The sequence below is a fragment of the Panthera pardus genome, unplaced genomic scaffold (genome assembly GCF_024362965.1).
Source record: "Panthera pardus isolate Hobbes unplaced genomic scaffold, ASM2436296v1 HiC_scaffold_13, whole genome shotgun sequence".
Classification (NCBI taxonomy): domain Eukaryota; kingdom Metazoa; phylum Chordata; class Mammalia; order Carnivora; family Felidae; genus Panthera; species Panthera pardus.
This window is the reverse complement of record NW_026526688.1, coordinates 104917628-104930851: the sequence shown is the minus strand read 5'-3', so window position 1 is coordinate 104930851 and position 13224 is coordinate 104917628. Positions and strand designations below refer to the sequence as shown.

General features: G+C 36.3%; 1 protein-coding gene across 4 annotated transcripts in view; it reads right to left on the bottom strand.

Moving 5' to 3' along the window:
- SEC24D (SEC24 homolog D, COPII coat complex component) overlaps nt 1-13224 on the bottom strand; it is a 105946-nt gene that overhangs the window by 39969 nt on the left and 52753 nt on the right. For all 4 annotated transcript variants that reach the window (XM_019418468.2, XM_019418460.2, XM_019418477.2 and 1 more), the window contains exons 9-10: nt 5386-5524; nt 1958-2073 (exon numbers count right to left, since the gene is read on the bottom strand). In XM_019418468.2, coding sequence (XP_019274013.2) covers nt 1958-2073; nt 5386-5524 — 255 coding nt within the window. The remainder of the gene's footprint in view (nt 1-1957; nt 2074-5385; nt 5525-13224) is intronic.

Sequence of the window (13224 nt, the reverse complement as noted above, 5' to 3'; positions counted from 1 at the left end):
GATAACAGAGTTTGAAGATACTGAGACTTTTGTTCCCAGAAATAGATTTGACTCTCTGCCTGAGTTTCTACTAAAAAAGCATAAAATCAAGATAATATAGCCTTTTTGGCAGAGAACTAGTAACTGAGAGCATAGTTATTTTTATACCATGGTTGCAAAGATCAATCAATAAATTTTCCATATCACTAGTTATAATGGTTTTATTACATTTAATTAGAATGCAAGTATTTATGGTCTACTTAATCATTCACCTTCAGTCAATAGCAGTAAAGAACAACAGTAGTTGGTACTTTAGGATTTTTTTGGTCTGTTATAAAGCATGTATACCAATAATGTTCTTGTGTTTCTCAAAATATGTTCAAAGGTTACATTTTGAATTAATAAAGTATTAACTCTTCTTTAATAACTCGTTATAGGTAATGTAGTGAAAAAATCATACAAAACACTAAAATACATGCAAAGTTATATGAACTGAAAAACATGTAAATCCAATCAGTTCAAAACACTTCTATTTAGGAAAAATGTTCTTTGCAACTTATACTCAATATGTGGACTAGGCGTGTAGTAAACACCTGATAGAATCCTGTGGGTCGGAGGCTGTTTTCTGAGAACTGGGCATCAGTAAACATTGATATTTGGAAGGGAAGTAAGAAAAAAAGTCAGGATGACTCTTTCTTCAGGTCTACCTACATATGGTACTTCAGATATAAGCCGAAATCTGAACTGATTGATACCCAAGAAAATATTTCCAAATCACTGAAGAATTTTAAAGGCCTGCAAGTTACCCATAATGATGTCACTTTCACTGTGACATTGGAAAAGGGAAATAGCCAGTCCTAGGAATAGTAACAGACCTGCAAATTCATTCGTTCGTTCATTCATTCACTCCACATAATCTGATCAACTGTCTTTCCTGCACTAGACACTGTGGTAGATGCCATAAAGACAAGATTCTTGTCACCAAGGATATTGAAATCTATGAAGAGGGAAAACATTTAAGAAGATTTAAATTTCATGGAGATAACTGCAAAAACAAACATATGAACCAAATTCTATGGGGAAGAAAAAAAATAGAAGACTTAGTAAATAACTACCATAGTGAAATCAAATAAAGTTGTACATGTGCACACATGCACACACACTCACATAAAATAAAATTTCACCTGGGTATTACACAAAGAGTAGGAGTTTGCTACGTGGAGTATATATAGATGTAATAGGAGTATGCAAAGATAGTCTGGTCAAAACAATCTTGTCTAAAAGCATGGGGATGTAAAAAGGAGTAATGAGTTCAGAGTACGTGGTGAGTGTTTTATACAACTGAAGAGATAGCTGAGGTGGGAGTATGGAGTCCAACAGTTAATGTTTTCTTATAAGGAAAGCTAAATTTTTGAATTTAATTTTTTAGATTAAGGACGTGAGGAGGAGTCTCATGCATACATCATAAAGGAAAGAAACCAGAAGCCAGAATCCCAGGCTCTCAGATAGTCCAAGGAAGATTCTAAGAGCCTTAAATCATTGTGGTGACAACTAGCGTGCAGAAAGGCAGTAAAGAAACCTGTCATTGTCCTATTGGCCATATTGATTGAGCTTCTGCCCTGAAAGGGAGAATTTTCTGAGAGTACTGACAAAACAAAAAAAGCAGAGGCACTATATGGAACTGTTGCTTTAAGAACCCAGATTACATTATCTGATAGGGATACAACAATTAAATTACTGTTTTCTATTTCTGACACCACTTTTTAGTTTTTAAAAATAATCACTGCACTGAGCAGTTTGGCAATTTAATCATGTCAACAGCCTAGAAGCCTTGATCTGCATCTGAGGCATTTCTACATCCCCATGACACCACCAAAATGCTTTGGTTGTGAATCAAGAGTCAGTTCTTTACATATGAAAGTTATTCACTTGAATTTGACATCAACATATAAACACTTGAAGTCCTGGGAACACTTACTCTGCAGTAATCCAAAGTAGCAACATATTCATAAGATCCTAGAGATAGTTCCGGCTTCTCATAGTGGTCCAGTCTTCTCCCGATGTGGTCCAGATGTTGGAAATAAAATGGTGGAACTAATAAAAACAAAATAAGAGAGGAAATCTTTTGTTTTCATAACACAGACAACTTAATAAGTTCTTAAAATTTATTATGGGAGGAAAAGAATTAGTTGAGGAAAAAAGAGTATTTTAAAGCTAGAATGTAGTATATTCTAAATATCCACTATTTAAAAAGCATGTGTTGGAAAGTACAAAGGTTTTCTAAAAAATCCTCTTGCAAGTTACTGATGACACATAACATTTATGATCTGGACCACTGTGAAGAAACAGGGGGTGTTTTTTAGTTGTCACAAAGAAAATTTAACTACCCCTATTTAATTACCTCTTTTAAAAGGAATTCTAGCTTTTCTAACTATTTAAATTTTCAATACACCTAACAGAAATATACATTGGTTATTTGGACTGTACTATTAACTACAATATTTATTATCCTTTAATTAATAGACGTCTTCAGCCATGGAAAGTTTGCATGGTAATCTTTTAATGTTTGGGCTTCAGGGTAGAGAGGATTACTGTATTAGGGAAAGACTATACCACTAAGACCTCAGCTGAGGAACTCTTAATTTGATTCAAATGTCTAAGAAGGTTAGTTCTGGCAAAGACCTGGAAGTCATCCAACAGCACAGGAACACTTATGAGTCACACACTGAACACTTGGACAAATATGGCCTGGTATCTCTGTGAAAACAAACTCCTGTTGCCTTGAGATTAATAGGGCTGGCTATTAAACCACTGACAATAGAAGTATTTAGAATAACCAGCAATACTCTGGCTTTAAGCGTTTCATAAAGAACAACATTTTCATTTGCAAAACCACAGAAGTAATATGTTTTCTGTTAAAATGAACAACTCAGTCTACTTTATTTTTAGTTGTGAACTAACACTTACAAGACCATTTTCGCAGTTTGGACTTAAAAATAATCACCAAGATTTTTCTATTTTCTTACTATATCGTGGCCATTTCTTTTAAGCAAGTTTTATAACATTCTTATGTACATATGGATCTCTGAATTTGGAAAATTCAATGTTTTGAAAAGATGAGGGAAGTGGGAAACTAACAGTCTCAGCTGAGATAAGTAAACTATGAGGGCCTAATCCTGCTATTTTGTTACTTTTAGTTGAGGTAGATGATGTTGGCTATTTACAATTATGGTGTGATAAATTCTACATAGTGTAACCTATAGTTAAGTTTCATTCACACATCTACATGTAACGCATGAAATTTTTCCTTTTAAAATGAATTTCACATTCATTAGCATTTAATATTATCTGTTGTGTTTATAAGACAAAATTCAAGTCACACTGTAAATTATGCACTACAGTTGTCTCCTGCATGCCTTTTGACCCTACATGCTTCCCACTGTGTCATCTCTGGACACTTTGAAGAGAAATAGAGTGAAACCATGTGATCAAGCTTGCCGGGTTCTTTCTAACTTCCATAAACCTCTGTCTTCTTTAGACCTAAATGAAGAATGCAGGTGTCAGTGTAAATCTATGGGAGTCTGGCTCCTCTTAGGGACAAATGTTTGAGCCTAGTATGAATAACCCTATAGGAAAATGAACATAGCAGCCTCCTAGGAGTGAATACCCAAGGGAAGAGAATTCATTACGGGGAGATACAAGAATTCTGAGTGGTTTTTCTACCAGGAAGTGGCTGTGCTCTGAGCTGACACTTTGGGTGTGAGGCCAGGGTGTTACACCAAACTGAGGATCTTGGATCTAGAAGCCACATAGATTTCTGATCACCTTTCTAAGAAAGTTGAGGGCTTGGATAAAGACACAGAGGTGTGGGTGATTTTGGTGGAGGCATTTATACAAATGCTGCAGGAGAGGTCTCTGCCTTCTCATCACTCTTCCCCAAAAAACTAAAGTATAGGGAAATGAATTGTCACAGGGCTCCTGAAATCCAGGTCCCAACATTAAGTAGTAGCCAATGACTTGGTTGCAGATTTCATCCAAGATGAAACAAGGAATAAATTCTTCCCAAGAAAGAGAAGTAAGGGTGGAGAACCAAAAGAATCTGGCCTCACAGGGAGACCCAACTTGCACTGAGTGGATGCCACAGTTATAGCAAGGAGAGAGACATCCCAAGAGGATGGCAGTTTTTGAGATGAGGCTAGAAACCAATGCTTCCACTCCATAGCAAGGCATTTAAGAACTGACCAAAGGTTTTGTGAGACTCACAATGCCACTTTCTAGCCCTGTAAGTAGGACAAAACCATGGGCTGTAATAAGGGGGCAGGGAAACAAGGAACTCTCCCACCAGAAAACACTCATGGAGCTGAGGTGCCATGAATGCAATGACATAGGCAGAAAGTTGTGCCTTAGCTCACTCATCAGTAGGGAGTAGCCAGCAGCCACAGGACTCATGGCTCCTGGGCAGATAGGGTACTATACATTCTTCAGATTTAATGATCTGCAGGGAAGCATGTCTACAAAGACAAGGAACAAAGGAAAACATGTAGAAAGTTCATGCTCTCATAATCATTACATGGTTCTAGAAAAACTCTAGAAACGTAAATGAATGTGGGAATGTTTCAGGCTGAGTATGTGCTTTACTTAACACAAAAAAACTAAAAAAAAAATAGACACATTATGAATATAATAAATGTTAAGTTGCTTTTACCAAGTTTGTGGGTTTTTTTTTCCAACATCAGTTAGTTCATACTGGAATGAAACTGAAAATACAAAGAATCTGGAAAAGCCCTTCATAATAATGTTTTTTTTTCCTTGTTAAACAATGCAACATTCATACTGAAGGGGAAAAAAAAATCTATACACATATTAAAGCCCTTAGTTATACCAGAGTTTTCCTAAATACTGATGAGCTCACATTCAGGAATAATTCAGAGGAATAAAGAGAAAAAAAATCTCTCCAACTTATCATCCATAAACACAGATAAAATAAAAGTTCTTTATAATTTCCATGGAAGGAAACCAATCAGAACGTGCTCTACGCCCCTCCCAGCCTCATATAAGTGCATTCATTTGCACCTGCAGTTTCCCACATAAAGTTTCTGTGTTTCTCATTTTTATAAGAAACATTTCAGAAGTGGGTAAGTCCTTTTATTTCCTAATCCCCTTCCACAAAGGCTCAGTTAGAGGCAAAATAAAATTTTACCTCTCATGCTTATAGATGATAAAACTGAGAGACTTTTTCTTTCACAATGCCTCTGAGTTATTCTTGAATGTGAGCTCACCAGTAGTTAGGAAAAGCTCAGGTGTAATTAAAAGCTTTAATATATATATTTTCCCCTAAACTAAGAAGTATAATATATTTCAATTAATGAAGAGCTTTTACTAAGAGCATTTATTGGCATCACTTACCATCATTCACACAGTTGCAAAATCCACACTGATACCTCCTTCCTCCTTCAATGAACTGCATAAAGGGGCACATGTAGGCTTTGCACCTGTTGCATCTGACTGGTCCATTCTCTCCATGATTTACCAAGTAAAGGGGAGTCTAGAAGAAGTGAAATGAAGAGACAGGTGGGTATAGGACTTCAAGGTACTTCAGAATGCTATGCAATAACTGTAATTCGAAAAGTCTTCCAAGGGATTCATTAAGGAACTCTTAACTCTTAGTGTTTGCCAGGAAGGTAAAGATGCCTCTCTTGATACCTTCTGAATTCAAGGCCATACCCAAACAAAAATTAATTTGTATTTTTATCTCACTAATAAGGACACATGTATGTTTGTGTATTTATGTATATGTGTGTATATATATTTATCTGTAAGTGTGTGAAGACAGAGAAAAAATACAATGATGGCAATAATATTTAATAAAGCATATGTTAAAAATGTCCTGGACACCTTGTATCACACATTTTGCAAGGTTTGTTCATTGATTATAAATAAGGCAGCGAATTGGGTCTGATTTTAAAAGCATTCGTTTGTATACAGGTCTAGTTTGTCTAGATAGTTCCATCAAAGAATACAAAATGTTTCTTCAAAAATGCAACTATCTGAATAAATATGCAATAATATTCACTTATTTAGGCAAGGACGCTGATTCTGCCTTTTCTGCTTCTTTATCCCATGACAAAATTACTTTCAGTGTCATTGGTCATGCGTTGCCAGAACTGAAAAAATAAATATTTCCACTGCTCTTCCTATAAACATGCATAAAAACCATTACACAGCTTGAACGTGGAAAAACTCAGCATTAGAGTCTTCCTTGTTTTTCAGCCCTCTGGCTTTCAGAATAAAACCACAAAGATTCTTCTTGTTTTTATAAATCTCCTTTAAAGATAACATTTCTAGAAAAGCTTGAAAATTACAGGGTTTGGCATGTTAACTATGTTTTTCTTTAAAGAAAAAGATGTAGCAGACTGCTTTTTAATGGAGACCTGAGGAGGAGGAAGAAGGTGGCGGATGAGGCTGGGTCATAAGGCCATTTTCTACTCAACTTACAAAACTGAGATTTATTGTTTGTCCCTGTCCAGATGTTCAGTGTGAAAACTAATCTACTGCTGAGGTTTGAGAAATGAGTTGTGAGGTTTCATAGCAGAAAACAATAACACAACACATAGCAGAAAACAATAACAACAACCACAGGTTTAGTATAATACATGAAAGAATCAGGGAAAGGATAAAAAAAAAAAAAAAAAATTCAGGATCACTTCCCATTACCTCTGCATTGGCCTCTGCCCCTCCTCTTGCCTCAAGGAAGCCAGAAAATGGATTGGATTTTCTTATATGGGGTCTCTTCTGATCCACACCATGGGCATAGCTCTCGTGCCCCACTGGTAGGATTGTGACAAGGATTAAATGATGGATACATGTGCAGTACAGAGCATTGTGCCTGGCACAAAATTGTTGGACAAAAGGTAACTGGTGTTGTCGTATCTATACAGAACAACCTTTCCTCTGTCAAAATCACTCAGCTCAGAAGAGACTGTGTTTAATGAGAGAATTATAGTTTGATAAGTTTAAGATAGGTTTGAGTTTCTAAAGGCATTTGTTTATATAAACATGTTAATTAGCTAACTTGTTACTGTAAACTGCCACTGTTAAAATGATCTAGAAGAGAGGGAACCTACCTTCCAGGATATTCTGATACAGGCTAATGGCTAAAGTTGAGAGCCATGGAAGATTTTAAAAACCCTCCCCAGGAATTTGACTTAAATGCATACATATTCAAATATTGACACATACAATACTTTTTAATATACACTGTGTTTGTGAGGCAAAAACTGACAAATGTTTGTCCTCTTTAGCTGGCAATAATAACTAATCTGAGGGAACAAAAGGAAAGCAAGCAGAAAGATACAGGACCCAACCAGAAATTGTCAGGACAGTGAATGGAGGATTAGAATAAGAAGTGAAAGATAACAAAAATGCAATAACAACATAGCTATTTCTGGATCAAAACTATCAAGCATGATTTTGTTGCTGTTCTCTACAGCTGCAACCTCTGAGATCAGAAGATGTTTTCAAGAATTAAACCAGGGAGAAAGTCTGCAATTTGCCTGCACTCCAGCCAACTTTACTTCTCTCATCCTTTTATTTTGAGAGTTCAAAGACTATAATCAATTCCCTGAGAGACTTTAGAAATATGATGCCATTATTTGCCAGACAAAGCAGAGGTAACAAGAGGAAAATTAACCATATTTTTACTGATATGATTTACCCAAAGACAGGCCCAGCCTAAAATTACTGTGAAACTGTCGGCAGCTAACACCTTAGCATTCCAGTCCTGGCAGATTCAAACTTGCAGAACCAAAAAGTAATGTCTAGTAATAAACTGGAGTCGAGTAGTGACTGTATCTAGGCTGTTAAATACATTTACATTTTTTTTTCTATTTTCACTCTTTGGAAACTGGATGATGGATAGGTAAGTAAGGTCTTCAGACAATTGAGGTGACAGTAAAGAATGTTAAAAGCTTTTTAACTGTTTACATTTTCATTGGGGGCAACAGAACAAAGTTTCTAAGTTACACTGCCTTGTTTCATCTCTCTCAGGCCATGTTGAAAACTATCAGAGATTTTCTTTGCTCTCTCCAGATGTCCGCTTATCTGTTGTACAGTAGTCTGTGTGAGCTCATAAATAGCTAATCTCACTTTTCTTCTCAGTTCAACTTTAGTGTATATGGCTTAAAAAAAAAAAATCTAATTAGTTTCCCAAAAAACTCTTAAGTGTTTTTTCCTTATCAAGAACATTATATCATATTTACTTTAAACTTATTTCCAGATTTTATAATTTTGTTTATAAATGGGCTTTAATCTTTTGGCTTCTAGTATATTTCTGCCTGCTCTTTCTTTTCTGTTCTCCTCTTTAATAGAAAAAGTATTGTTGGTTCTGATCCTGTGTGGGATGAACTTATACAACATGAAAGTGATGGGGAAGCTGAGTTAGAAGAGGAAGAATAACATTTGAATCTTTTGCTTGTAGTTTTGGATTACCAGGGCTATGCCAAATATTTTACTGATACTAATTTTAATTAGGATGCTTTAATTGAATAAAATGTCTCTCTTTTTTTTTTGTGCATGTATAATAGCATGCTCAATTCTGGGCCACAAGAAAGTATATAACTCACTGAGAAATAAGGTTGAGTGTTAAAATGATGTGACTTAAAAGCAAAGCAAACAAAAAACCTTGGGGTTATTTTTCCAAGTAAAAGGAATAGATAATAAGATGTATCAATCAATAACGCCTTGGTACTACTACTACAATTTAAAATGTTTTCTCATATTAATATATTATCAGTTTTCCCAATATTCCTGTCATTCTCTCAGGTAACTGTAACATTTGTACAGTAGGGGCTGGGTATATGATGTGCCTTGGTGGGGTAGTCAGTCGATCAGGATAGAAAATACACGAAACAAACAAGCATGTAAATATGCAATTAAAAGAGCAAAGTAGGATTAGAATAGTTGAGAAATAGTCATTAGTAAGAATTGTCTTTAGCTTAAAAAGCAATGTTAAACTATTTGAATCGCATCCCCATAGAAAGATCCCACATGAAGAATTCTTATAATTTGTAGCCTATGTCCTTTGTTTTGGTATCTCTATAACTAAGAAAAGTCTGAATACACAAGTCCTGCTGTGTAGTCTCTCTTTTAGGCAAGTAATGAATACCAGAAAGCACCTAAATATTAAAAGCTTATAACCAAACCTGGAAAGCTAAGGAAAATATGAAGGTGTTTTTATAGCACAGATCCAGTAGATGGCACTGTGCAACTAAAAATTAAAACAAAACTACATAATTTACCCGGTAGGTAATAAAATACTCAAGATAATTATGCTACATTCATTTAATGTAGCTCTAATAACATTAAACTTCTGCCAGCTATTACTGTCACAAAATTAAGAAACTTATACTTCTCTTGAAAGAAAAATTAATGGTTAAAAATATTGAGGGAAACAAAATTAAACAACATGAAATACAGGTTACTTTAAATATAAATTATATAGAAATTATAGAATCTGCCTAAATTACTGAAGATAATAGTCCAGAAAAATTTACGTTACGTTTCTAATCCCCTGCCAACTTTTCCTTGACTCCATGTGGGGAAACAGGCAGCCCCAAAGCACAACGAGCAACCTGAAGACAGCCCAGCCCGGGAAGAGAAGGGCATGAGGAAGCTGATGCTCCTGCTGCCAGCGTCTACCTCCTGCTTGCCACATTAGCATTCCAAGCACAAAATAACAAAGCAAAGTCAGAGAAGCTTGCATCACGGTGCTCAGGAGCACACTGTGATGAAGAAATTATTTTCTAAAGCAAACATCTATCTTCCTGCTGGAACATCAAACCATAGGCAGTGGTGTGCATGAAGGGAGGGGTAGGGCAGAGAGGCCAAATCGGAGATTTCAGGAACACCCTGCTGTAGGAAGGTTACACTTGCCCATATCCAGGATATGGCTGGGCAAAAACTGTCTCACATTGCCCCACTACCTGCCTCCTTATTTTTCAGCACCAGAGTTCTAAATAAGAGTCCTAGAAGTTCTAATCACGCACACACAAATTTTGTAACAACCTACCCTCCCTCTGTCTTTTAATATTTGTTTACTAACTGTGAAAAAATACATATTTTCCATTTTCAACATACATTTCTCTTTCCTTTTTTCTCCCTTTATTTCCTTCAGTAGAAGTATCAAAAGAGGGGCGCCTGGGTGGAGCTATTGATTAAGCATCTGACTCTTGATCTCAGCTCAGGTCATGATCTCACAATTCGTGAGTTTGAGCCCTTCATCAGGCTCTGTGCTGATGGTACAGAGCCTGCTTGGGATTCTGTCTCACTTCTCTGCCCCTCTCCCACTTGTTCTATCCCCTCTCTCTCTCTCTCTCTCTCAAAATAAATAAATAAGCTTAAAAACATTTTTTAAAGTATCAAAGAAAGTAATCAGTCTCCTTCCTGGACTATACCGTTGTCTTCACATGACCAATAGTCTACTTTACTTAGTGCCTGAAAGAAATACCTTAACAGAGAACAGAAGAGAACAGAAAAGAAAGAGCAGGCAGAAATATACTAGAAGCTAAAAGATTAAAGCCCATTTATAAACAAAATTATAAAATCTGGTAATGGGAGATAATTTTTTTTGCTTATAGTGGGCCCTAAATCAGATCAAAAGTTTTATTTTTTTTTTTTATTATTTTTTTTTATTATTTTTTTTTTAACGTTTATTTATTTTTGAGACAGAGAGAGACAGAGCATGAACGGGGGAGGGTCAGAGAGAGAGGGAGACACAGAATCTGAAACAGGCTCCAGGCTCTGAGCAGTCAGCACAGAGCCCGACGCGGGGCTCGAACTCACATACCGTGAGATCGTGACCTGAGCCAAAGTCGGACGCCTAACTGACTGAGCCACCCAGGCGCCCCAAAAGTTTTATTTTTTTTAAGTGTATTTATTCTGAGAGAGAGAGAGATGGTGAGCAAGAGAGGGGCAGAGAGAAAGAGAGAGAGAGAGAGACAGAGAAACAGAGAGATTGAGAGAGAGAGAATCCTAAACAGGCTCTGCACTGTCAGTGCAGTCTAATGCGGGGCTCACATTCATGAGCCATGAGATCCAGACCCAAGCTGAAACCAAGAGTCAGACGCTTAACCACTTAACCGACTGAGCCATCCAGGCGCCCCTCAGATCAAAAGTTTTAAAGATAACCTGCTGAAATGTAACACAGTCCTCCAGCTTGATAAAGGGTCGTATTTAACATCAATTATATTCCCCAGTAAACCACTATAAATAGATATCTCTAGCAGCAATAGTTTCATACTATCAAATGTATTTTGGCATGTAGCTACTTCTTGGGATTGGAGTACTGCTTATTTTTTGGATCTATATCAAGAAGAGGTCAGCTGATAACTTAGATTAATCAGGGGGATGTAAGGAGAAGCATGGAAATGGTATGTGAAAAGATAATCCAGAACCTGTGATGAACAACTACCCTTGAAAAATGTTAAACATTCAGACTATTAGACATGCTGGAAGACGAGCAGGGTTAGATTCCAGAGGATTATGCCCAGAAGCTAAAATGAAAAGAGAACCTGTATCAAGTGCACTTAGTAAAGACATTTCCATAGGACAGAGAAATAGGAAGCAGCTTGTACGTGTTTTCTATTTCTAGCCTTGCCATATAGGATATTCAGTCAGCTTACATGGAAAGAAAGGGTACAGAGCAATAGGTACTTACTGTACACATATTTCCTAAACAGCAGTACTGTTTTGTTTGACTTTTTTAAAATAACAAATATAGCATGAAAGAATATTTTCTGAATGCCTTTTAAAAATGTTATGCATCTTCTGAAAAGAAACAGAGCCTGATAATAAAAACATTCAGTGCACTGTACTAATTCTAAACATACACTTTCTTTTTTTTTTTAGAGAAGTATGTTTTATTTATCATACACACAATGCACCATAAGAAAGCACGCAGATTATAATTGTCTCTGATTTCAGTCCAGGGTTGTCAAACTGTATTTTGGAATGAAGCAATCTTAACATCTCTTGGGAGTCATAAAACTTCTTCTCATTTTGTGAAAATCTTTATCCACCTTTTTGCCCAAAAGTTATTGCCTATACACAAATGTAGCCAAACTCTATTACACCACACAATGAGATGTTAAAAATGCCATGACGATGTTCCATATTTACTTTCATAGATTTCCTATATCAGCATTTTTATTTATTTTTTTAATATGGAATTTATTGGCACACTTTCTAAGGATGTTTGTAGTTGGCCTTTTTAACCTAAAGCTTTGTGTTTTCATATTTCCAGAAAAGTATCCTCTTGTTAAATGCACTTTAAAGATGTTTTCAGCTTTTTTCTCTTCAACATCACTGTAAGCCTATTTATTCCTATAGCTATATCTAGAGCTTGTGTTGGATTTGAACATCTTTTTAATTTGGGAATGGATCCTTTGCATTGAGGGGATGTGTTTCGTCTTGTCTATCCAGCATTGAAAAATTCTGAGAAATTTTACCGATTAAAACCTACAATACATGTAAGATCATAACTATTATGTATTATCTATAGATTAAAATGCTTTCAAATATTTGAAAATATCAATTTGATATTGAGATACTCCACCTTGGGAGTTGGAATTGCCATCCATGGGTTCAGAAGGGAATGGAGGGTCCGTGACGAAAAGTGACTTGTCCAATAAATTGCAGGACCACAGCTTGAATTCTCACTCATTTATTCCATCTATTTGCCTTCTCTGTGATACATATACAGAAACTGCTTTGCAGACTGTTTCTATAGAAAAGCCTATAGTTTCAGAGAAAGGCTCCATTATTCATGATCTTTGATTTGAATCAAGCACTCAGTGATCCCTGGTAACCATTAAATTTCTCTTGTCATTTTTCTCTTCCTCTACAGCAGCTACTTTATACCTTTCCAATCTCCAAATAAGCTCTCTTTCCACATCCCTTAGCAGATAATTTTGCTTCCTTGTTCAAAAAGAAAATAGAAGACCTCAGACAGGAACTTCCTTGGCTTTCCTCCACCAATTTGCCAGCTTCTACCTAATATTTTCCTTTCTCTCCCTCTCGTTACAAGGGAAGGGGTGTCCTCCTCCTGACTTCACGGAGACCTTGTCTCGACCTGGCCCCTGAGGACTGGCTTAGACATTTGAGCTGTACGTTCCCATATTATCTTGTGCCTGACAGCACTCATCACACTGCTTTACTTTTCAGTATCACTACTAAATTCTCAGGTCCTTG